This window comes from Pleurodeles waltl, chromosome 12 (assembly GCF_031143425.1).
Source record: "Pleurodeles waltl isolate 20211129_DDA chromosome 12, aPleWal1.hap1.20221129, whole genome shotgun sequence".
In the NCBI taxonomy this organism is placed as follows: Eukaryota; Metazoa; Chordata; class Amphibia; order Caudata; family Salamandridae; genus Pleurodeles; species Pleurodeles waltl.
Window position 1 is genome coordinate 516,638,403 of NC_090451.1, and position 24,125 is coordinate 516,662,527.

Genomic DNA, 24,125 nt, shown 5'->3' on the forward strand with positions numbered 1-24,125 from the left:
ATATATGCAATCAAAAAGCAAATTAATGAATCTGTGTCAAACAGAACCATAGGCTCCTTTAATTCAGAAGAGAAATTAGGCAAAACAATTAGCATATATGGGAATTTAAAATCAAATGGGACATTACATTTCAGAAACTATTACATATAAAGCTTATGTAATAAATATGTACAGTGTCTCAAAACCCCTAATCTGCGCAGCATGCAATATACTTCACACCCTTAAACTCACTCATTCCAGGTGAAGGTAGACACATAAGAAAATACCTAATGGTGTAGTTGGTAACTACTTTAATGACATTATCCCCTTTTCAGCCTCTAGGGTGCCACTGCTCTGAAAATTACAACCTTTCCTGGTAGAAATGATTATTACCATTCTTGGCTCAGTGAGTGTGACATGTAAGAGAAAACGTGTTCCCCTGAAAATTTGTAATTCAATACAAAATGTTCCACTTGGATCCATTAAGGATATCCAATTTCACAGATCTTCAGTCACTGTGATGCGGCGAAAAATGTATTCCATGTGTAATGTTCCTTTGTACAAAATGAATGGATGGGTGAGTGATGTGAATGGGTGACAGGGCACAATGGCATTGTTCGAAGGATGAAAGTGCCCCAGGGTACACACTTCCATAACAACAGTCTATAAATGGTGTGGTAGATCAATGGATGTGCTTGAAGTCTGATGTGGCTAGTGTTCTTAGAAGATGAGTCGGTCTATAAGGAGTCACCTGAAAAAGTGGTGGAAGCCTCTGAGGAGGGGGATTTATTTGTGTATGTATTTAACAATTTGCATGCCATTTTTCAATGCCATGGTCTGAGAAGAGCCTTTTAGGATGGGAACATGACTCAAGATTAGTCCAGAGTACCGAACATAGGTTCTAGCCCTATTCTGAGTCACTACTAGTCGTTCCTTTAGGGGAATGGTCTTCCATACCTCTGTCAAGAAGGTGGTATGGACTCACTGGCGAAACTAAGTGGGTGTTCAGGCAGTGTCATCACTGTACAGCTACCAATTCAGTGGTTAGGCAAAGACGTTTGTAATTTCCTAACAAATCCTTTGTGGGTGTGCCCCTAGTCTTTGGTGCAAACCAGATATTGAGTGTACATTAGATTCTGGAAGAGGGATCCTTTCAGTCAACACATGATGCAGTTTCCCTAGTGAGTGACATGGGGGCTGATGGTATCTCTCTCACCAGAACCACAAACGTTGCAATGCACATCACACGAAAATGTTGGTCTTCCCTTGGGCATGACATGCTTCAGCCCTGAGCAGCAGGAAGGACCAAGGGTAGGGTAGCTGGAGAAAATGGTGCAAGGAATAAATCAGGGAACTAATAAGTCGTCAGAATCCCAAATGCTAAATCCAGAGAAGAGGTACAGACCTCTAGGGCTGTCTGAGTGTAGCTCCCAATAGGTGTATGTGAGGTATGAACCAAGGGCAAGTACAGGTCTAGGTGGAGGCTCACCCCTCACCCCCTCCCCTCAAAAGTAATTTCCAAGTTGTCCACTGTAAGAGTGCAGCCTAGATCCAGTCAGTAGCTTCCCAACTGCGAAGTAAGGTACACTTTTCATGTCCTTGTTCTGTGGTGAGAAGACAAGTAAGGCTCAGTTCCTGCACAGCTAAAACAGTTATATTAATGTTTATTGGGAGGACGTTACATGTGGGGCACCACATATCATTTATAATCCTGCTAGAGTTACCAGATCCATTGTACTTGGACAGGGTAGCGTGCCCAGCCCTTAGCCTGCACTACGATTAAGGGGAACAGCAAGTAATAGGAGGCTCCGTCTCCTACATACATACCTGGTCAGTGGTGTCATCCCCACCCTCACGGATGGCCCGAGACAAAGTGGGACTGTCGACAGGTTGAGGAACAACTTTTCCCAGCCCTTGTGCAAGCCATGTTAGCACTCCACCTGCAACACTGTCCAAAGAAAGATAGAAGGCTATCAACAACAGGTAACAAAGGCAGTGAAAATCTAGTTCACTGAACTATATAAGAGGATTTTGGTTGATCTGATATGTCATACTTTGTTACATTTTTGACCCTCGCTTTTCCTTATTCAAGGGAGAAATAAGGTACTTATAGCAATACTCTTACCTCTGTACAAGAAGATTTCATAGCATTTCTTAAGGAGAGGCATTCCCTGTATGGATTAGCTTTAGGGAATTCCATCCATTATATTAACAGATATAACTGATTCTGATCAAGTCTTTATTCACCACACACAGTGTCCCTGGAAGTTCCTGCAGATCTTTTAATGCAGTGTAGACTAACAGCAGCACATTACTACAAACCTTTGTTCTGAATCAGGTTCAGTACTTTGTCCTGCTCCCAGGGTATCTGACTCAGCAGCTTCAGTAGCAGCTTTGACCAATGCTTCTGCAGCAGACAGAAAAAAAATGAAAAAAGCACTCTACGTTAAATGAAGGTCAACAAATTAATACACAATCAGATTACATAAGTTGTAGGTTTTCTATACTGATGCGTGTACTTGGAACCAAAAGAGTGGAGCAGTGAGGCTTCAGTGGACAATGGTTGATAGCAGTTGTATCTCAGCGCTACTGGAATGGAACATGACCGATCCCACAATATATTAAAAACTACAGTAGTTGATATTCCCGATTAGGTGATTTTAACCCTTTAAATGCGGGCGTCGGCCACTGGCCGACGCCCGCACTACCTCCCTGGTGCGGGTCACGACCTGTGGCCGACACCAGGGAGGGGGTTAATAAATCCTCAGGTGCGTCGCACCCGAGGATTTTTTATTTTTTTTGTTCCCTGGGAGACACGGAAGCTCTTCCGTGTCTCCCCCCGACCCCCACCCGCCCCTTTGTGACGGACGTCACTTTGTGGATTTCCCCATCGGAGCAGGAAGCGGGCGCAAGGGGAAAACGGCCACAAACGGCCTTCCCCACGTTCGGGAAGGCCTTGTAAGAAAGGGGAGTGTCTCCCCTTTCTTACGAGGCCTTCCTGAAAGTGTTTCCTGGCCCCCGATCGCAGCACAGCTGCGATCGGGGGCCAGGAAACACCACTAGACACCAGGGATTTCACTTGGGGGGGTCGGCCCCCTCAGAAAACGGGCCGCCCCCCCGGGGGCATATTTTTTTTAAAAGAAAAATAAATGGGCAGGGGGTTGCCCGTGGGCAGGGCGACCCCCTGTGGGGGCAATTTTTTTTGTTGTTGTTGTAGGGTTTCCCTGGGGGCCATTTTGGCCCCAAGGAAACCATACAACAACTAAAAAATATATATATCTATATATATATATATATATATAGATATATCTATGTAGCTATATCTATCTACATGGATATATCTATAGATAGATATCTATAGATATATCTATGTAGATATATATATCACTTTTGTCAATACGTGTGTGGTTTCCCTGGGGGCTGCGATCGGCCCCCAGGAAAACCAGACCCACATATAAAAGTGATATATATATATATATATATACACATATATATATATATAGATTTGCCACCAGTTGTCTTGCAGTTGCAGCTTGCGTCTTCAAAGCAATGCACATACTTCAACTGACGCTTTTCAACTGTAGCTTTTAGGCAGCAATAAAAAAGTCAAGTAAGTATTGTGATTATGTTTCTGCTACAAAAGGGTCAGACTTGTCTAGTGGCAGATTTAGTGCCATAAAGAAGCGCAGAAGGTTTATATGCCTACTGCAAAGAGCAAATCTGTATTTTATGTAAATAGCTGAGTACATTAGTAAAGTCAGCCATTACCTGCGCTATAATACAAATGAAATGTATGTGCGGGGTGGAGGGTGGCTATGGAGAGATGAAGGGCACTTTTGCTGGGTGGTAATGAGGGAATCTGAGGAGGTGGGAGTGGGAGCACCAATAATGAATGTTGGACTGGGCGCAGGAGGTGCTAAAGACTGTGACGAATGGTATGTGACAAGGTGTTTTTTGAGTGTCTTGAAAGAACGTGCTGATTGAGGGAAGAAGCGCAGGTAAGGTGGCCTCTACTGTTGCACGTATCTCACACACACCATCGATTTTGTGACTGTCTACGTAGGCTAGTGTTTTAGAGCAACAGTTTAGCCAATAGCGGAGATGGCATCTTGATGGATGACTGCTGCCGTCACTCGGGTTATAGAGGACAGCTCTGACATAGGATCAGAGACTGAGACATCAGATACTGAGACAGCATCTGAGGGAGAGGACAATGGCGCAGACTCTTGGAGTGATTTTTCAGTCGGAGGAGTCCCATTCGATAACTCCTCTTCCAGTAAATTATGAGTGAGGTGATAAGGACAGTCCTGCTGTCCCTTCGCAAGCAGTCTGTGCAACTGGGTAATAGTGGGTTAGCCCAACCCAGAGAGCAGGTGAATGCGGCGGCAAGCAGAGAGAGAGAGTGCTCTCTTGGGAGCTACCCAATTTAGTTCAGCCCCAAATTCCACCGCCCAAATGGTATTGTGGAGACATCAAAATTATCTATTGCAAAACAAACTGGTTTTGTAAGGCAGGCACCTGTGTTTTTGGTCCTGGGTTCGGCGGCCATATAGAGAAACACACTAAACCCAAACATTCTGGAAACTAGACATTCGGGGGAGTCCACAGAGGTGTGACTTGTGTGCATTCCCTAAAGTTTTCTTACCCAGAATACCCTGCAAAGCTGAAATGTTGAATAAAAACTATTTTTCTCGCATTTCTGTCACACAAAATATGCTGGGATCCACAAAATTCCTACCACCCAGTGATTCCTCACATGTCCTGATAAAAAACACTACCCCACTTGAGTGCCTACACCTAGTGCCTGCGTCAGGAATGGATCACCCCAGGGTCAACAGCTGCCTCATGTAAGGACCAACATTGACCGTTGTGTGATCTATTCCTGTCGCGGGCACCAGGCCTACCCACACAAGTGAGGTACCATTCTTATCGGGAGACTTGGGGGAACGCTGGGTGGAAGAAAATTTGTGGCTCCTCTCAGATTCCAGAACTTTCTGTCACCGAAATGTGAGGAAAATGTGTTTTTTGGCCAAATTTTGAGGTTTGCAAAGGATTCTGGGTAACAGAACCTGGTCAGAGCCCCACAAGTCACCCCATCTTGGATTCCCCTAGGTCTCTAGTTTTCAAAAATGCACAGGTTTGGTAGGTTTCCCTAGGTGCCGGCTGAGCTAGAGGCCACAATCTACAGCTAGGCACTTTGCAAAAAACACGTCAGATTTCAATGTAAAAATGTGATGTGTCCATGTTGCGTTTCCTGTCGCGAGCATTAGGCCTACCCACGCAAGTGAGATACCATTTTTATCGGGAGACTTGGGGGAACACAGAATAGCAAAACTAGTGTTATTGCCCCTTGTTTTTCTCTACATTTTTTCCTTCCAAATGTAAGACAGTGTGTAAAAAAGATGTCTATTTGAGAAATGGCATGTAATTCACATGCTAGTATGGGCACCCCGGAAGTCAGAGATGTGCAAATAACCACTGCTTCTCAACACCTTATCTTATGCCCATTTTAGAAATACAAAGGTTTGCTTGATACCTATTTTTCACTTTTTATATTTCAGCAAATGAATTGCTGTATACCCGGTATAGAATGAAAACCCATTGCAAGGCACAGTTCATTTATTGGCTCTGGGTACCTAGGGATCTTGATTAACCTACAAGCCCTATATATCCTCGCAACCGGAAGAGTCCAGCACACGTAACAGTATATTGCTTTAAAAAATCTGACATTGCAGAAACAAGTTACAGAGTAAAACGTGGAGAAAAATTGCTTTTTTTCAGCTCACTTTCAATATTTGTTTATTTCAGCTGTTATTTTCTGTAGGAAAACCTTGTAGGATCTACACAAATGACCCCTTGCTGAATTCAGAATTTTGTCTACTTTCCAGAAATGTTTAGCTTTCCAGGATCCAGCATTGGTTTCACACCCATTCCTGTCACTAACTGGAAGGAGGCTGAAAGCACCAAAAATAGTACAAATGGGGTATGTCCCAGTAAAATGCCAAAATTGTGTTGAAAAATGTGGGTTTCTGATTCAAGTCTGTCCGTTCCTGAAAGGTGGGAAGATGGTGATTTTAGCACCAGAAACCCTTTGTTGAATCCATTTTCGGGGAAAAAACCACAAGCCTGCTTCGGCAGCCCTTTTTTCCATTTTCTTTTTTAAAAAACGAAATTTTCACTGTATTTTGGCTAATTTCTTGGTCTCCTCCAGGGGAAACCACAAACTCTGGGTACCATTAGAATCCCTAGGATGTTGGGTAAAAAGGGACGCAAATTTGGCATGGATAGCTTATGTGGACAAAAAGTTATGAAGGCCTAAGCGCGAACTACCCCAAATAGCCAAAAAAGGGCTCAGCACTGGGGGAGGAAAACGCCCAGCAGCTAAGAGGTTAAGAACATTAATGCCTTTTAAAATCTGCTTTTCTATAAAAGTATAGACAGAATTGACAAAGATTTGAACACAAGAGACATAAAATGTATCCTTACTACATCTAAATATGAGGTACTTTAACATTTGAGGGTGAATGATAGTACAGCAATCAAAGGTTCTGAGAAAGGGGTAAACGTAGAATTGTTTGTGTGTCAAAGAAGAGTATAATCAACTAAAAATCATACCACTTGTGAGTTAATTCTGCAGTGAAAATTGAAAATATAGTTTACATTTCGAAAAAAGGAATTTGGTTTAGTTTTGAATCAACAAACACAAGTCCACTGGGCCACCAGTAGGTAGCCCTATTGAGGATGTTGTAGGTAGTTTGGTGGAGAGCTTATCAACATATATTGACAGACTGCTCTTACCTTTTATGTCAAATCTAGGTTCCTTTGTGAAGCATACTAAGAATAAGTTGCAACATCTGTCACATATTCAAAGGCAAAATGATATGGGGCTGGTGACTCTTGAAATTGTGTAATTGTATATTTCTATAGGAGTTGGGCCTCAGATCTGTGAAGCACTTTTTAGAGGGGAGATCAGCCAGCCTCCTTGAATATAGTTGAATGCTTTTAGATGTCACAGAATTTTGCCTAATTCACAACTTTTTTTCTGTATAATTTTGAATTGATCCTGCAATTAACTGGAAAAGCATTGGGCTGCAATTTTGCACCATTTGGCGTTACTCTGACCATGGACTGGTGGAAAAAGAGGTGGCTTGAAGATCTGTAATTGATTACTATATGAGCAATATTGTTTTATGGATTTGCTTCAGTGACAATACTTTGTAGTAATGGCATGTGGCCTCCACCCCTTCTGCCAGGGTGTTTAGCTGTGGCCACTGTATACTTGTAATTTTGATTGTAACAGACTGAAAGAATGAGAAAAGAAGTTTTAACAACATTAATATGAAACAGAAGAAAAGTAGGCTTAACATTCTGAGTCTTTAAAAAAAATGGTATTCTTCTCTTACTGTATAGCTCATCTGCTGTGACTGTTCCAAACTGTACACATGTAGTTGTATTTAAAAGTTAAAAGTTAGGATGTTAGAATATGTATATGCTTTGAGGAATTCTGGTCTGAGGTACACAAAAACTGCTTACTTTGCTGAGTATGATGGAGACAGACAGGAAGGTTTTTATATTTTTATGCAATTGAAAAACTTCCCAAAAATGAGAGAGGAGACTTTATCAAGTGAAGGCTAAAGACATTCCTTGTTGTTCCAGTACTTTCCCCACAAAAATGAATACACAGAATAAATCCAGTGTCTTACTGTAAACTTAGCAAACTTTGTTTGAGCTGTCTTTGTATACCTACGCAACAGAGGTTAGATTTTAAAACAGTGTTGCATTGATGAATGTTGGGGAGATGCGACTAAAACATCTTGGTTATGGCATTTAGTTTACTGAAAGTTTACTCTTTTAGTCTGTTTTAACTTTATAGTTACAAACAATACATGAATAGCTACTATAGCCCCTTGTAGGAGAATTTGAAACTAATGAAAAACATTTTTGTCAAAAAGTAGGACAAATTTATTGGATGGAATACTGCATGTCATTTAGCGCAATGGTTAGCAAACTCTGTCCAAACATATACAAACTAAGAAATCAGAGGCTGATTCCAGACTTAGGAACTATTGTATAGGATTTGGGAAAACGCAAGCTAAAACTGACAACTGTACTAAAATATGGGCATTGATTGCTTTGTATTAGTTAACACTTTGAGATTTTATTTTAGTTATATTTTTAAATACCTTCAGATTTAGGTTTTTGTAAATTAATACATGTTTTAGTTAATTTGGTTATTCGGTAAAAAGAAATACATTTTTATATAAATTGAAGTTGTTACACTTTCAAATCAGCTTGAGTGAGCGATCACATGATCAGGTAAACATTTAAAAAAAATATATAATAGCTATTTAGTAGATGGATATTATAGGTCTGAATAGACTAAGCACATCCGTGAATCAACAAGGAATAACACAAGATGTATTTGAAATACATTGTGGTGATTGTATTGTATTGTATTGTAATAGTATTTATATATTGCTTACTACCCTTGAAGAGGCTTCAAAGTGCTTTTTGGCGAGTAGCACGCTACTCCGGAACCCAAGAGTGGTGGATTAGTATAGTATAGGGAAATATGAGTACAGTTTTAGTATTATTATGAGTTAATATGAGCAGAGGATATGTGCATTTGTTAGCTGGACTGACTAGAGTAATGGAGGGATAGAAGAGGGAAGAATCCAGAAGTGTTAATTGGGAGTTTATAGTAATAGGATGAGGCTTGGGATGAGTAAAGGAGAGATGGAAGAGGGAAGAGTCTGTGGAAAGGGGTAGGGAGATCATAGTAGCAGGAGGGGTTTTGGATGAGTCAAAGGTGAGATAAATAAGGGAGAATTTAGAAGGGTTGTTTGGGAGATCATTGTAGTAAACTGAGGTTTGGGTGAGCTAGATGTGGAAGAGGAGGGAAGAGCTTAGGCAGGGTTATTTTGGAGATGAAAGTATTAGAATGTGTTTGGGATGAGTCAGAGTGGGGATTGAGAATAGATTGATAGAGACATGACATATGGAGATGGGTAGAGAAAGTAAAGCTTACAAGAGAGTACATTTATATTATTATTTTTATTTATTTATAACTGCATGTATATATATATATATATATATATATATATATATATATATATATATATATATATCAACACATTTCTCCCGCACTCAGGAAGAAAGACAGCACTCCACGAACACAGTTCATTGATTTAATCGTCTACAGGTACGCGTTTCGGCGTTGCCGCCTTCTTCAACCTGCCCAGCTAATCAGTTATATTTGATGGACCAAATAACATTCATAAAAATATTTTTCTGAATTTTGTAGATGTATTTTGAATACAGAAATGCATGGCACATACATTAATGTAGTAGTCCAAAAGGATTTACAATTATTTATTTAATATGTAATATTCATATAATGTTTATTTTTCTCTGCCAAGATCGGATAATTAATTATGTCTTACTTGTTTGTGTATGACCACATCAGTGGTATATTTCATGCTGACAATAAGCAAGATTTATTTGAAATGTATGCTGGTTGGTTAATAACGCCACCATGTGAGTATTTAAATCGAGCCGACAGGTTCAAGAAGGCGGCAACGCCGAAACGCGTCCCTGTAGACGATTAAGTCAATGAACTGTGTTCGTGGAGTGCTGTCTTTCTTCCTGATTGCGGGAGAAATGTGTTGACATAATACGCGATGGCGCGCGTATCGAGACAAGCACCTTTGATGGTTTGGTGCAGATAAGGAAACGCCGATTCTAAGTTTTTATATATATATATATATATATATATATATATATATATATATATATATATATATACACATTTTTTATCATTATTTTTCTTTAATTTATTTATACATTATTTTTATTTTTTTAATTTCAATTTACTTATTTATAATTTGAATTTTATTTATAGTTTTTATTTTACTTATTTTGATTAAATTCTTGCTTTAGTACAGGAGGACTAGAGTAATAAATAAATAGATATGTAAATACATAATAAGGGAATATATGTTCAAGGAATATAATAATGGGTACAATAATATTAGAAGAAAAGTAGTATTGTATAAACACCTGCTTTCAAGATTTGTAATATCTGAAGTTAATTAATAAGTGTACTTTTCTAACATTTATTTATCTTTCCTCAATTTTTGAGTAGGGAAATGCTTCTGATAATAAAACATTTGATCAGTGTGATATAAAAACGAGAGCAGGGATTCATAACTATCTAATATAACAATTTATCTAGGAGCTATGCAATGACCTATGAACATGTTAAGCATAGAATAACATACACATACACATATATATGTATATACACACACACACATATACATACACACATGCATACACACACACACACATATATATACATATATATATATATATATATATATATATATATATATATATATATATATATATATATATATATATATATATATATATACATATATATTTAACCATGAGTAAATTCACATTTGTTAAACAGGTTTAAAGTGTATGTGTGTAATTGTTGTGACCTAGTAGCGATTCATATTTCCTGAAGAACTATACATATTTAGAATATACATATAATTAGATTAAAAATATTTCTCAACACAGGCATATGCAGTTCATTACTGTTTGAAAATGGTGGTTATGAAAGAAAGAGACAACTCTTGAGTAGTCTTCTGAAGACAAGATAGTTATCCGTGGCTCTTATATTTGGGGCTAATGAATTCCATAGTTTGGCTGCTTGAAATGAGAAGGATGTACCACCTGTAGTCTTTTTCTTGTATGGTGGTGTTCTAAGGCGGGGTGCCAATCTTGAGCAGAGGTTTCTTTGTTGGGTCTATTTGGTTATTTTGTTTCTGATAAAAAGCGGTCCTGTTCCATGTATAGCTTTGTGGGTGAAACAAAGCAGCTTGAAGGTGGACCTTCTGGCAACGGGTAACCAGTGTAGTGTTCTGAAGGCAGGGGAGATGTGGGCTTATGGCTTTACATGTAATAGTAGCCTGGCAGCGGAGTTCTGAATACGTTGTAGCTTTTTCATAATAGACAGAGATGATCCATGGTAGAGGCCATTGGCATAATCCAGTTTGGATTGTATAAGAGAGATAGTTGACTGCATCTTGTGTGGAAATCCGAAGTGGGGGAAGATGCATCGCAGAAACTTCAAGGTGATGAAGCTTGTTCGTGATAATTTGTCCACTTGGGCATTCATTGTTAACTTGGAGTCCATGGTAATTCCAAGGTTTTTAACTTCCTTGGATAATTGAGGAGGTGGTCCGAGATCGTCAGGCCAGGCGCACAGTGGGTCATAATTTTTCCATGTGAATATTTCTGTTTTGGAAGCATTTAGTTTGAGATGGCTCCAAGTCATCCACTGATCATCGGCTCTGAGGCAACTGAAAATTTGTGAGTTTTCAATGTCTTTGGGGCATTCCAATTTAAGTAGTATTTGTGTGTCATCTGCATAGTTGTAGCATGTGAGTTGAAAATCATTGATCAGTTCTGGTAATGATATCGTGTAGATGTTGAAAAGCAAAGGTGAGATGATTGATCTTTGGGGGACCCTGCTTTTGTGAGGTACAGTTTGGATGAGAAAGGTGGAGAATAGATAATGTTAGTCCTGTATTGAAGGTAGGATGTAATCCAGTCAAGATCAGTCCCTTCTATGCCGGCTTCGTGGAGTCTTAGAATTAGGGTGTCATGGTCAACTGTATCAAAGGCAGCTGAGAGGTCCAAGAGAAGTAGTGCAGGAACTCCATTGTGGTCGACTGTGTTTTTAAGATCATCCCAGATCACTATGAGTGCCAATTCAGTGCCTCTTCCTGGGCGGAATTCAGTATGGAAGTCTGAGAGTATGGAATTGTCTTCAATGAACTGTGACATCTGGGCAAATACTGCTCTTTCTATCAGTTTGCTTTGTGATTAGTCTGTACTTGTTGGTGTCCTGTGGGACTAGGTTGTTTTCTTTAATGGTGGACGTATGTATGCCTTTTTCAGATCTTCAGAAATTGTTCCCGTAGTTAAAAAGTTGTTGATGATTCTTCTTACAGGTGTGACAGCAGAAGTAGATAAAAGAATGTTCTTGAAGATGTGTGGTGGACAAGGGTCAGAAGGGCAACTGGAAGGCCTGCTTGCTTTGACCAAATCCATAAATTCACCCTGTGATATTTGTTTGAAGGACTGTAGAGGCTGGGTTGGTTCATTCTTAGAGAGGATTTTAGGAAAGGGGTTGGTGCTGATGGTTTTCTTCTGTTCTAAATAGGAGTCCAATGTGTCTGCCTTGGTTGTGTAATGAGTTGCCAGTTTGTTTGTGAAATCTTGAGTAGTGGGATGACTTCCTTCCATGCATGTAGGTTTTCGAAATTAATTGAGACTTTTATAAAATTTATTTGGTTGCAGATTTAGCATTTAGAATTCTGTCTGAGTAGTACCTTTTTTTTTTTTAGCTTTTTTGAATCATGATTTGTATATTCTGTTAAGTTTGTGTAGCTGCAGTTTGTCTTGAACGCTGTTTGTTTTGAGCCAGGTCCACTGCAACCTTCTGATTTGTTGCTTTATCTTTTTAAGTTCTGTGTTTCTCCAAGGTGTTGGTTTTCTTTTGTCCTGTTTAGTTTTTCTGAGTGGTATTAGGCTATCAAAAGCTTCCTGTAGCCACTCAAAGGTTTGGAACAGAATTAATTGTATCTAGATCTGTGTTGGCTGTTAGTTGTGTTTCTAAGTCATCAAAATTGAGTTTGCTCCATGGTGCATGTATGTAAGTAGCTGTGGGGTGTGTTGATTTGTGGTGTTTTATGTCGGAAAGTTATCAAATGGTGGTCTGACCATGTGATTGGCGTGATGCTATGAACGGTAACTAGTTCAGGCTTAGCAAACATTACATGTAGGATGTGTTCAGCGATGTGTGTGGGATTGTGTACAATCTGATGTTGGTTCAATGTGACTAGACCAGTAGTGATAGCTTTTGGATGGGGCATATTAGGTTTGTCAAACCAAATACTTAGGTCCCCAAGAATGCACAGGTTTGAGTATAATGTAATAAGGTTTGAGACTGTATCTAGAAAAGCGTCTGGAAACGTTGAGTTGTTAGGTGGAGGTCTGTAAAGGAGGAGAAAGTTACAGGAGGAAGTTGGAGTAGGGTGGCATCTGGTGAGGTGGGCTTCACAACCTTGTATGGAAATGTCTGTTTTACTAAGATTTATTGCTTGTTTGAATATAGTCCACCTCCTCTCTTGCCTATGCGGTTTTGTGTGATGGTTTGATAGCCCGGAGGAATGGCTTCAAGCAACACTGGGGCCACTTCATCTCCTAACCATGATTCTGTTATGAATAGTAAGTCAGGTTGTGTGTCTGTGAGCAGATCGTAAATGTTGAGCTTGTTTTTTTAGAGTGATTGAGCATTTATGAGCCGGCAGTTTAGAAAAAGTGTGTTAGTGATGATGTTGTTTTGTTTAGGAGCAGGTGTGTTGTTAGATGTGAGGGTCACAATACCCCTGTTTTTCAATACAGTGTTCCTCTTCCAGCAGGCTTAGGAGGCATTTTGTTGGGTCTGTGTGTGTCAGTGGTGGAATTGGTGGCTGAGAGAGACATGAAGAGTGTACTTTTTTTGTAGGGTAGCCTTATTATGTAATAGACAAGGGGATATGAAGTTGTTAAGAGTGGCATGTTGTTTATTTTGTTTGCATCTGTTTAGTGTGGAAGGAATATGGGTCAGTGGTGGTGGTGGAGCATGTGGATCATAATGTAAGGCTCTAAATTGTGCAGTGGATGAGAGGCGGGTGAATGAATGTTGCTGTGTTGGGGTGTTTGTGGAGGATGGCTGTGAAGAGTGAGAATGTAGGGGTAAAGATTGGTCAGGATTTGTATTCTTTGTGTAGTCATGAGGGTGGGAGTGGATGTGACGGAAAGTATAATGAAAGTTTGTGTTATTTTGATGTGCTGATGTGTGTGGTCTGTATTGTGTTTGTGGAATAGTGAGAGGGAATATTGATGTAGTGTTTTTCTGTGAAGGATTTGTGAGTTAGTGCTGGTGAGTGGTATTAGAGTATTACAGAGGGTGTTGTGTTTTGGAGATGAGTATATGAGATGTGTAAGAGGGGATGGATGTGTGCCAGGGGTGTTTGTGTTAGTTGTGATGACTGGAAGAGGTAATATGTGTGGTGGAGTGGAGTGTGAGGATTGTATGGTTGTGTGTAATTGGTGAAGAGAGGGGAAGGGTGTTTGTAGATGGTGTGTTGGAAGGCTGCGTTTAGGTATTGTCATGATAAAAGAGGGTCTGGCAGGAGCAAACAAAGGATAGTGCTGTTGGTTTTATCAACAGGGAGTGTGTATCTGGATGGCTGAAGGTAATGTATAATGCAGATTTGTGTTTTGTGGGTGATGGCAGGATGTGCTAGTGGGAATGGACAGAGTAGTGTTTGCTTTGAGGATGAAAGTGTTTTACTGTTGTAGTTGTGGTGGATATGTGTATAGGTGTGGTATATGGGGTTTTGTGTTGGTTGATGAGACACTGCAATATGTATGAGATCAGTTTGTAATGCAAGATTTGGATGTCTTTGCTGATAATGTGTTTGCATGCAGATGGATGTGTGGGGAGTAAAGTCATTTCTGGTTAATGGAAAATTGGGCAGCATTTCTGGCTTTAGGCCCGACCAGTCCCCAACAGGCCCAAACAGGCAAATGCCCTTGTCCTCTCCGCCCTTAGCCATGATGGCCAGGCTGAGACACGCTGAGCCCTAGGCTTAAATAGCCTACTGGCCAATAGAAACCTAGTCCTAATCCTAACCAATCAGATTTGTTACCCTAAACCCCACAACCAATGGGAGACCCAGCCCTATTCACAGATCATATCTCTAGTCCCAACAACCAATCACAACCCCAACACTAAAAACAAGAACCAATAAGAATCGCAACCCTAGTACCAATCACAACCCCAACCCTAATAAACCAGGAACTAATTGGAATGTCAACCCTAGCTCCAATAACAACCCAACCCTAAACCCAGGAGCCAACAAGAATCTCAACTCTAGTAACAATCACAACCCCAACCCTAAAAACAGGAACCAACAGGAATCTCAACCCTAGTATCAATCACAAACCCAACCCTAAAAACCAGGAAACAACAGGAATCTCAAGCCTAGTACCAATCTGTAGGAAAGTACCATCTTGCCTGGCATGTTACCCCCATATTTCACTGTATATATGTTGTTTTAGTCTATGTGTCACTGGGACCCTGCCAGGCAGGGCCCCAGTGCTCATAAGTATGTGCCCTGTATGTGTTCCCCATGTGATGCCTAACTGTCTCACTGAGGCTCTGCTAACCAGAACCTCAGTGGTTATGCTCTCTCTGCTTTCCAAATTTTCCGCTTCATCCTGCCGGCTTTCTCGACTGTTTCCAGGTGGTGCATGCTCTGGGGGTAGCCTGCCTCCTCTCTGCACCAGGAGCTCTGAAGAAATCTCCAGTGGGTTGACGGAATCTTCCCCATGCAAACGCAGGCACCAAAAGACTGCATCACTGGTCCTCTGGGTACCCTCTCAGCACGACGAGCGTGGTCCCTGGAACTCAGCAACTCTGTCCAAGTGACTCCCACAGTCCAGTGACTCTTCAGTCCACGTTTGGTGGAGGTAAGTCCTTGCCTCCCCACGTTAGACTGCATTGCTGGGTACCGCGTGATTGCAGCTGCTCTGGCTCCTGGGCACTCTTCTAGGATTTCCTTCATGCACAGCCAAGCCTGGGTCCCCGACACTCCTTCCTGCAGTGCACAACCTTCTGAGTTGTCCTCCGGCGTCGTGGGACTCCCTTTTGTGACTTTGCGTGGACTCCGGTTCACTCTTCTTCCAAGTGCCTGTTCAGGTACTTCTGCGGGTGCTGCCTGCTTCTGTGAGGGCTCCCTGACTTGCTGAGCACCTCCTCTGTCTCCTCCTCCAAGTGGCGACATCCTGGTCCCTCCTGGGCCACAGCAGCACCCAAAAACCTCTACTGCGACCCTTGCAGCTAGCAAGGCTTGTTTATGGTCTTTCTGCGTGGGAACACCTCTGCAAGCTTCACCGCGACGTGGGACATTCATCCACCAAAGGAGAAGTTCCTAGCTCTCTTCTTTCTTGCAGAACTCCAAGCTTCTTCCAACAGGTGGCAGCTTCCTTGCACCCTCAGCTGGCATTTCCTGGGCTCCTGCCCACTCTCGACACTGTCGCAACTATTGAACTTGGTCCCCTTGTCTTATAGGTACTCAGGTCCGGAAATCCACTGTTGTTGCATTGCTGGTGTTTGTTCTTCCTGCAGAATCCCCCTATCACGACTTTTGTGCTCTCTGGGGGTAGTAGGTGCACTTTTAACCTACCTTTCAGGGTCTTGGGGTGGGCTATTTTTCTAACCCTCACTGTTTTCTTACAGTCCCAGTGACTCTGTACAAGCTCACATAGGTTTGGGGTCCATTCATGGTTCGCATTCCACTTTTGGAGTATATGGTTTGTGTTGCCCCATACCTATGTGCTCCTATTGCAATCTATTGTAACTTTACATTGCTTGCATTACTTTTCTTGCTATTACCTTCATAATTTTGGTTTGTGTACATATATCTTGTGTATATAACTTATCCTCATACTGATGGTACTCACTGAGATACTTTTGGCATATTGTCATAAAAATAAAGTACCAGCCGTATTGTGTTTTCTTATGATATTGTGCATATGACACCCATGGTATAGTAGTAGCTTTACATGTCTCCTAGTTCAGCCTAAGCTGCTTTGCCATAGCTACCTTCTATCAGTCTAAGCTGCTAGAAACACCTCTTCTACACTAATAAGGGATAACTGGACCTGGCACAAGGTGTAAGTACCTCTGGTACCCACTACAAGCCAGGCCAGCCTCCTACACAATCTCAAACCCAACCCTAAAAAGCAGGAACCGATAGGAATCTCAACGCTAGTACCAATCACAAACCCAACCCTAAAAAGCAGGAACCAATAGGAATCTCAACCCTAGTACCAATCACAAACCCAACCCTAAAAAGCAGGAACCAATAGGAATCTCAACCCTAGTACCAATAACAAATCCAACCCTAATCCCTAAGCCAGTAGAAAGACCAATCCCAACCACCTATCCCAGCACCATATGCAACAACCAATAGAAACCTATATAAGGGCCAAGTTAACTGAAGTCCCAGCCCCTGTGGGAAGGTAGGAGGGAGCTGCTGCTCTATTCCGAATTTCCTTGGATACAGACAGGCTGAATCCACACTTCCAAGCTAGCAGAGTCTATTTTCCAGGTAAGGGAGAGATTGTAAAAAACACTGAAATACTGCTTGTTGCGCACTCAGAAATGTGGCTTTTTCAAGGCAAAAACAGGTGATGTAGACAGTTTCTAAACACAATTTAAATCACAAAAACAGACTAAGAAGTCTCCTAAACACACTGGTTAGCCACTGAGGTGTATGTAAGCCTTTTTACTTAAAAAAATAAGGGGGGGCTTTATGCAGTCTTCTGCCACAACCTAGGAGGGAAATTTCAAACAGTCACTTCTAAAAAACAGCACTTTAAAAAGGCAAAGCTGCCTGAAACACAGAGAGCGTACAGTAAATAGGCACAGGTGGCAGTAGAAAGCACTGTTAAACAAATAATAAGATTTCTTGAATCCTTGATCAGTGGGCTGTATTACGGTACAGGGGAAAAGCTGGGCTCACAAAATGGAGGTGGCTGTCTTGGGGTTCCCTCCACAAACTTTAAAGGGCCAGGGTATGGGAGGAGCACTCAGGTTGCCTGGGACTCAGAAGTCAATCAGCAGGCCCCAGCCCCTGTGGGAAGGGAGGAGGGAGCTGCTACTCTATTCAGAATCTCTTAGGGTACAGACAGGCTGAATCCACACTTCCAAGCTAGCAGAGTCTACTTTCCAGGTAAGGGAGAGAATGTAAAGAACACTAAAATACTGTTTGTCGCGCACTCAGACATTTGGCTTTTTCAAGGCAAAAACAGGTGATGCAGACAGTTTCTAAACACAATGGGATGTTGTGGGAACTAAATGTCTCATGGTGAAATCTGTTCATTGCTAATGAACAAAAAATCAGACTGAATGGACTCCTGATTAGTTTTGAGCACTATTACTTAAACTTTCTAAAATCATTTCTGGGGGAGTCTTGTGATTTTAATCTCAACGTTAAATACCTTGCTTCCAATTAGTCCTGGGCATCATCTCAATTGACAAGAAAGATTTCTAAGACGCAACCTTGTATTCCACCCGAAGTCCTCAATGAAGGGCATATATATTATTATTGTAGCCGGGGCAGTGGCATCTGCATTAAGAGGCCTGGGAAACTCTTCACCACAATTATGCACCTGGGAGGAAGAGAAGCTCATTCTCCTTGCACAACAGAGTCAAAGCTGCATTGTTTTGCTATACCACTGAATATCAGTGGGTATGATCCTATAAAGCCTAGGTGGGGGAGGTATCAATCATAAAACACCTACCATATACAGACCCCCAACCGCTGTCAATTAATATTCCTTTTTCTAGATACACAAAACAGCACATAAATCCTGTGTAATGAGTTTTATCTTATTCATAGCTTTCTATCAAATTTGTAAATTACACAAAATAGCCTCACATGTTAAGGCAAGTTTTCAAAATAGTTAGTGAAAAAGATAAACAATAGTGAAAATCCCCTATCCATCCGAATAATATCTCTTAAAAATTATTATTATTATTACGAAATCCACATAAATTTTTACTTAGTTCAGAACAAAATAACACACAAATGCCAAAAAAGGAAAGAGTGAAGCTACTCCTACGTTTTCTGGGTTACCTTCTGTAATAGTTCATGGATGTCCCAAAAGTCACATGGAGTCACATGGAGGAGAGGAGTCTATTGTTATGGTTCAATTTCCTATATGTCACCATCAATAGTTTTTCTATTTGGCCATGCATTTGGCCACTTTGTGGTGGATATGGGAAGGGCCACGCCACCTCTCTCATGCACAATCCACAGGCACATTTTTACCTCAATATTTATGGGATCCAATTTAAAAAGAGGCCGTCATCAGGGCATAACACCATTTTATATAGCTATATCTATATCTATATATCTATATCTATATCTATATCTATATATATATATATCAGCTTTTAGGAGAACGTGCCAGAACACCCACAACATAAAAGAGAGGTAGGACAGATAGTCCAGGCACATCTTAGTGACATAAGTGATGAGGGTCCATACAATGAACAAAGAGTTTTTCACCGAGCAAGGTTATACCTTTAGATGTTATAGATCATGTGTTAGATTATTGTCATGCAGCATAGCCCATATATTGCCCCATGTATTTTTTTTAGAACTTTATTTATCATTTTCAAGAATATACAGCAATTCAATCAGCAAGTGGAATGTCATAAATAAGAATCAAGCAATGCTATGAGGATTAGAGTACAATGTACCATCCAAAAAACCAAAGGGAAGATAAGACGGCAGGCATTTACGTCCAAAGGACTTAGCAGTAAAGAGCCGGACAGCAGACAATGACCTAAAAATAAAAGCATTCAGTCATGCAGACACATCAAATAACAACCAATTTCAATGTTACCTTTCGACATGGTTCTGGTGATGTGGGGAGCTGGACGTAGTAGTGTCAAGGGTAAGTAAATAGTCCCTGAGCGCCTGCCAAATATCATGTGGTCGAGACACAGGGGGTTGGAGAGATGCATACATTTCACTGGTGGTATCATAATGAAAGAGGCCTGTGATCCAGAGCTTGGTAGTGGGTGCCCTCTTGGTTCCCCAAAGGAGTGCAAGTTCTCTCTTGGCAAGCAAAAGTGCAATATCGGCATAATGCCTCAGGCTTTTAGAAAGATCGCCCTCGTACCTCAAGAGAGCCAAAAGTGGGTCAGGATTAATATCAGTGCCCAACATTATTGATAGCAGACCAAACACCTCACTCCAGTAAGTACTAATGTGGTGTCATGTCCATGTCATGTGCAGGAAGTCGGCCACTGGTGCAAGGTTTTTAGGGCAGGCAGAGGATCGAGAAGGATCCATGCGGCCCAGAGCATTCGGTGTTATACATGCTCTGCGCAAGTCTGTGATTAAAGGACACATAACAGATCTGAGGGCAACAGGAGGACCATATGTTCTCCGAAAGGGGTCTACCCAAGTCCAACTCCCAGGCCCCGCTAAGGTTTGCATCATCAACGGGTAAGAGAGCAATCCTCACCGGATGTAGCCTGGAAAAATGATATGCTGCTGTGTCTACTGTGATTACTAATGTGAGGGGAGGAAAGTCTGAAGGTGCTAGTGGGTATGAAGGGAGGCAAGCACAGAGAGTACTCTGCAAAAGACAGAGCACAAAGTGTTCCAGATGTGTGGCGCCAGCAAAATGCATGTCCTCTGTGCACAAGAAAACATGTTCAGCCGGAAAAACATCGCCAATTGTGAGAATATTATGTTGGCAGTGTGAGCTGTAACAATTCTTCCTGCATGATAGGAAAATATAGGTTATTTGGCAATGGTAGTGCGGGAGAGTAAAGAAAATCATACCGTAGCACTCGTATGAGTTTGCACCATGCCCAGCTAGTAGTGGATAAAGTTTGGACATCCTTGGGGTCCAAGGGAACGCCCTGGGGTAACAGCGTACGTAAGAGTGTAGGGACAGCAAGGTCCCGCTCTGGGATGGCATAAGTAATGTGCACGTCTTGATGAAACCAGTGATAGGAGAAGTGACACTGTGTTGCCAAGAAATAGAGCTTCATATGAGGCACTCCGAAGCCACCGCACTCATATGGGAGAGTGAGGACTTCCCACCGAATACAAGGTCGCCTGTCAGCCCAGACAAGCCACGTCAATAAGCCATGGAGCGTATTCAAAAAGTTGTTAGCAAGCGGAATCAGAACATTTAGAAATAAATGAAGAAACTGTAAAAATAGATATTTGGCCCACCAAAGATAGTGGGAACCTCACCCAGCGTTCCACCTGTGTCTTCAATCTTTCAATCACAGGTCCACAATTAAGCTTTATAATCTGCTCTCTATTCCTGTTAATATGAACGCCAAGATATTGTGTCGAGTCATTCCACCATTTTAATGGATATTCCGAATGGAGAGGTTTAGCACAATCAGTGAGGGGGAAGAGTTCAGACTTCCCCCAGTTAATGTGTAACCCTGAGAATGCACCAAAGCGGACTATTTCCGCCAAAATGGGATTCAGGCAATCTCCAAGGTGACGCACAAACAATAAAATGTTGTCCGCATATAGCGATATGAGAAGCGGACCGCTGTTACATTGTAAACCTCTACGAATATGCTTCTCTTGCACGTGGTGCACCAGTGGGTCCACTGCTATTATAAAAAGTAAAAGCGAGAGCGGACACTCCTGATGAGTACACCGCTCAACGGGGAAGGAAGGGGACAGCGTTCCATTGAGCTGAATCTTGGCAGTGGGCTGCAAATAGAGAAGAGAAATCAAAGCCAAATAGCCCTGCGGAAATCCGATCTTACGCAGAGCGGTGTGAACGAATAGCCAACCAAGGGAATCAAAGGCTTTCTCCACTTCCAACAGTGCTATGGCTGCCGAGATAATGAAAGACACTCTGTTCAACACTAAAAAGACAGTCCGGAGGTTAAGAGAAGTGGATCGATGTGGCACAAAGGCTGACTGAGCCGGGGAAATGATTTGCTCTAAAAGAAGTGAAAGACGCATGGCTACCAACTTCGCTAGAACTTTGTTTTCAAAGTTTAATAGAGAGAGGGGCCTGTAAGAGCCGCATTCCAGTGGGTCCTAGCCAGGCTTAGGCAGCAGAGTGATGACTGCCTCCAGTGTCGACCGCCTCCGCATAAACTGATAGAAGCTGTGGTGCCAAAAGTTCTTCATACTTTTTGTAAAATACCCCAGTGAACCCATTCAATCCGGGGGCCTGCGTACCCTCCATGGCATCCATGGCCTGCATAATTTTATCTACTGTGAAAGGCTCACTGAGGAACTGTTGTTGGGCTGTGGTTAACCATACCATTGGAATGTCATCAAGATATGCCTGCAACTCCTCGTGCTGAGGGGAGGGCGGGCTGCGTAGAGTCGGGAGTAGTAGTCAAAAAATTCCGATTGGACCTCCGAGGAGCCCATGGCATGCATGCCATCCCCTCTCCTGACCTCTAATATGTATGCAGATGAGTACGATGGGTTGAGTAAACGGGACAGCGCTCACCCTCTCCATATCTGTGGGCCCTAGCATATTCCTCAGATGGAGGGCTTTTCTCTCCGCCAGCTTGTGAAACTCATCCAAAAGCAATTTGCGTTTGGGAAGGTAGGAGTCAGCTTCAGACTTCAACGCCTCGCTCTCAATCACCGCCAGCTGTGGCTCTACCTTAGCAACGTTGCGCTTGATGTTGTGCAGAAATCTCGAGTGCTTAGAATTTCAAATTCCCCTAGTATACGACTTGAACGCATGCCACAAAATTGCATGCATGCCCACAGGGACATCATTAAGCCTGAAGTACCCGACCATGCCCTCCTTAAGCTCCGACCTGAAGACTGCAGTGTGCATTTCAGAGAAACGCCAGAACCGCACAACACCCCCCTGCACGGGAGTGTTAAATGTGATCAATACCTGTGAATGGTCTCATAAAGTACAGGGGAGGTGCTTAATGGAGACAACCAGATGAGTAGTTGGACTAGACAGGAGCCAGTAATCTATGTGTGTCCAGGTACCGTGAGGTGATGAATGACACATGTAAGCCCTCGTGTCAGTGTTATGGCTACGCCATGCATCCTGTAAGGAATATGTTTTGCAGATAGTGCGCAGGAGTTGGTGAGAAAGTGGCAGTAGGGACTGTGGCAGTGATGTCCACCAAGTGGTATAGCACCATGTTAAAGTCACCCCCCCATGAGCCCATGATCCGGGAGGAACAGCCAAGTGAATTCCATAATTCCCAACTACGTAACACCCCAAACGGGGCAGTAATAACTTTGGTATCAACCATGTGGGCGCAACAACGCAAGGGTGAATTATCCCTGCGGAACAAAAAAGGAAAGATTAATTAAACAGTATGTCGGAACAACAATGGGCAGATAGAAGTATTAAGCTGCCCGATTTCAAGTATCTCAATCAACAGAAAATTATATGGTTTTGCTATTCGACAGATATACATTGCAGAGCCAAGGAATACAATCCCACATGCAGAGGTAGGAACATCAATCCGGAGGAAAAAGGTCCATGCTGGCGGAAGGATCCGTGATACACGATTCATCCCCGGTGGCAGAGGCCTGGGATTTAGTGCCCTGCCTGTGGTAATGCTTGCGGAAAGTCATTGCATCAGCTGGATTGTCAAAATACTGCGGTTTACCGTTCACATCAACCCACAGCCTGGCCAAGTAGAGCATGCCATAACGTAGTATCAGTTTCTGGAGTGCTCTTTTCGCATCTGTGAATTTCCTCTGGGGTATAGTCGGAAAGAGAGAGACAACCATGCCTTGATAATGTAGGGGCCCCTTCTCTCTGGCAACACGGAGCGCTGCGTCGCGGTCTCTGTAATTAAGTAATTGCGCTATAATGAGTCACGCCGGTGCCCCAGGCGCAGGATGTGAACCCAGTGAATGGTGCGCCCTTTCAACAACAAATGCTGTGGTGAAATTTTGGTGGCCCAGAAGATTCGCAAGCAGGCCTTCCACAAAGAGATCCATTCTGCCAGTGTTTGTATTTCTGTGAATCCTGGCGATACGCAAGTTATTTCTGCGAACTCTCACCTCTAGGTCTTCGTTCTTAATCGCTACTGTGCTTTGCATGGCCTCCATCTTTTCCAGCCCTTTCGCGTTTTTTTGTGGCCCCATCCTCCAGTCCCGATATACTTTCCTCAGAATCCTCAAGTCAGGTTTAGTGTCTGTCAGGACGATCTCCCATGCCATCCAGTCTGGTGGTAACGGTGTCAAATCCGATGTCAATTGTGCGGAAGCCCACCCTGAGCTCCACCATGATGTCTTCCGCACCCGCCATTCTTGGTTTCGCCGAACCACCAGTGGGGCTCTTCTCAGGCAGCAGAGCCGTTGTAGTAGTTTCTGATTAAGGTTTCTCAAAGGGAAGCTTTCGTTCTTTGGGGTCTCCAAGCACCAGTTCCATATCAGTGGCCACACACTGTCCTCCGCAATGTTACAGATGAGGCAGTGGCACTATTTGAGTAACACAAATGACAGTAGAGC

General features: G+C 42.3%; 1 protein-coding gene across 1 annotated transcript in view; it reads right to left on the minus strand.

The window, feature by feature from the left end:
- The window catches only part of CNGB1 (cyclic nucleotide gated channel subunit beta 1), a 1,925,718-nt gene that overhangs the window by 1,793,353 nt on the left and 108,240 nt on the right, over positions 1-24,125 (minus strand). The window contains exons 4-5 of the mRNA XM_069217388.1: positions 2,302-2,386; positions 1,807-1,927 (exon numbers count right to left, since the gene is read on the minus strand). Coding sequence (XP_069073489.1) covers positions 1,807-1,927; positions 2,302-2,386 — 206 coding nt within the window. The remainder of the gene's footprint in view (positions 1-1,806; positions 1,928-2,301; positions 2,387-24,125) is intronic.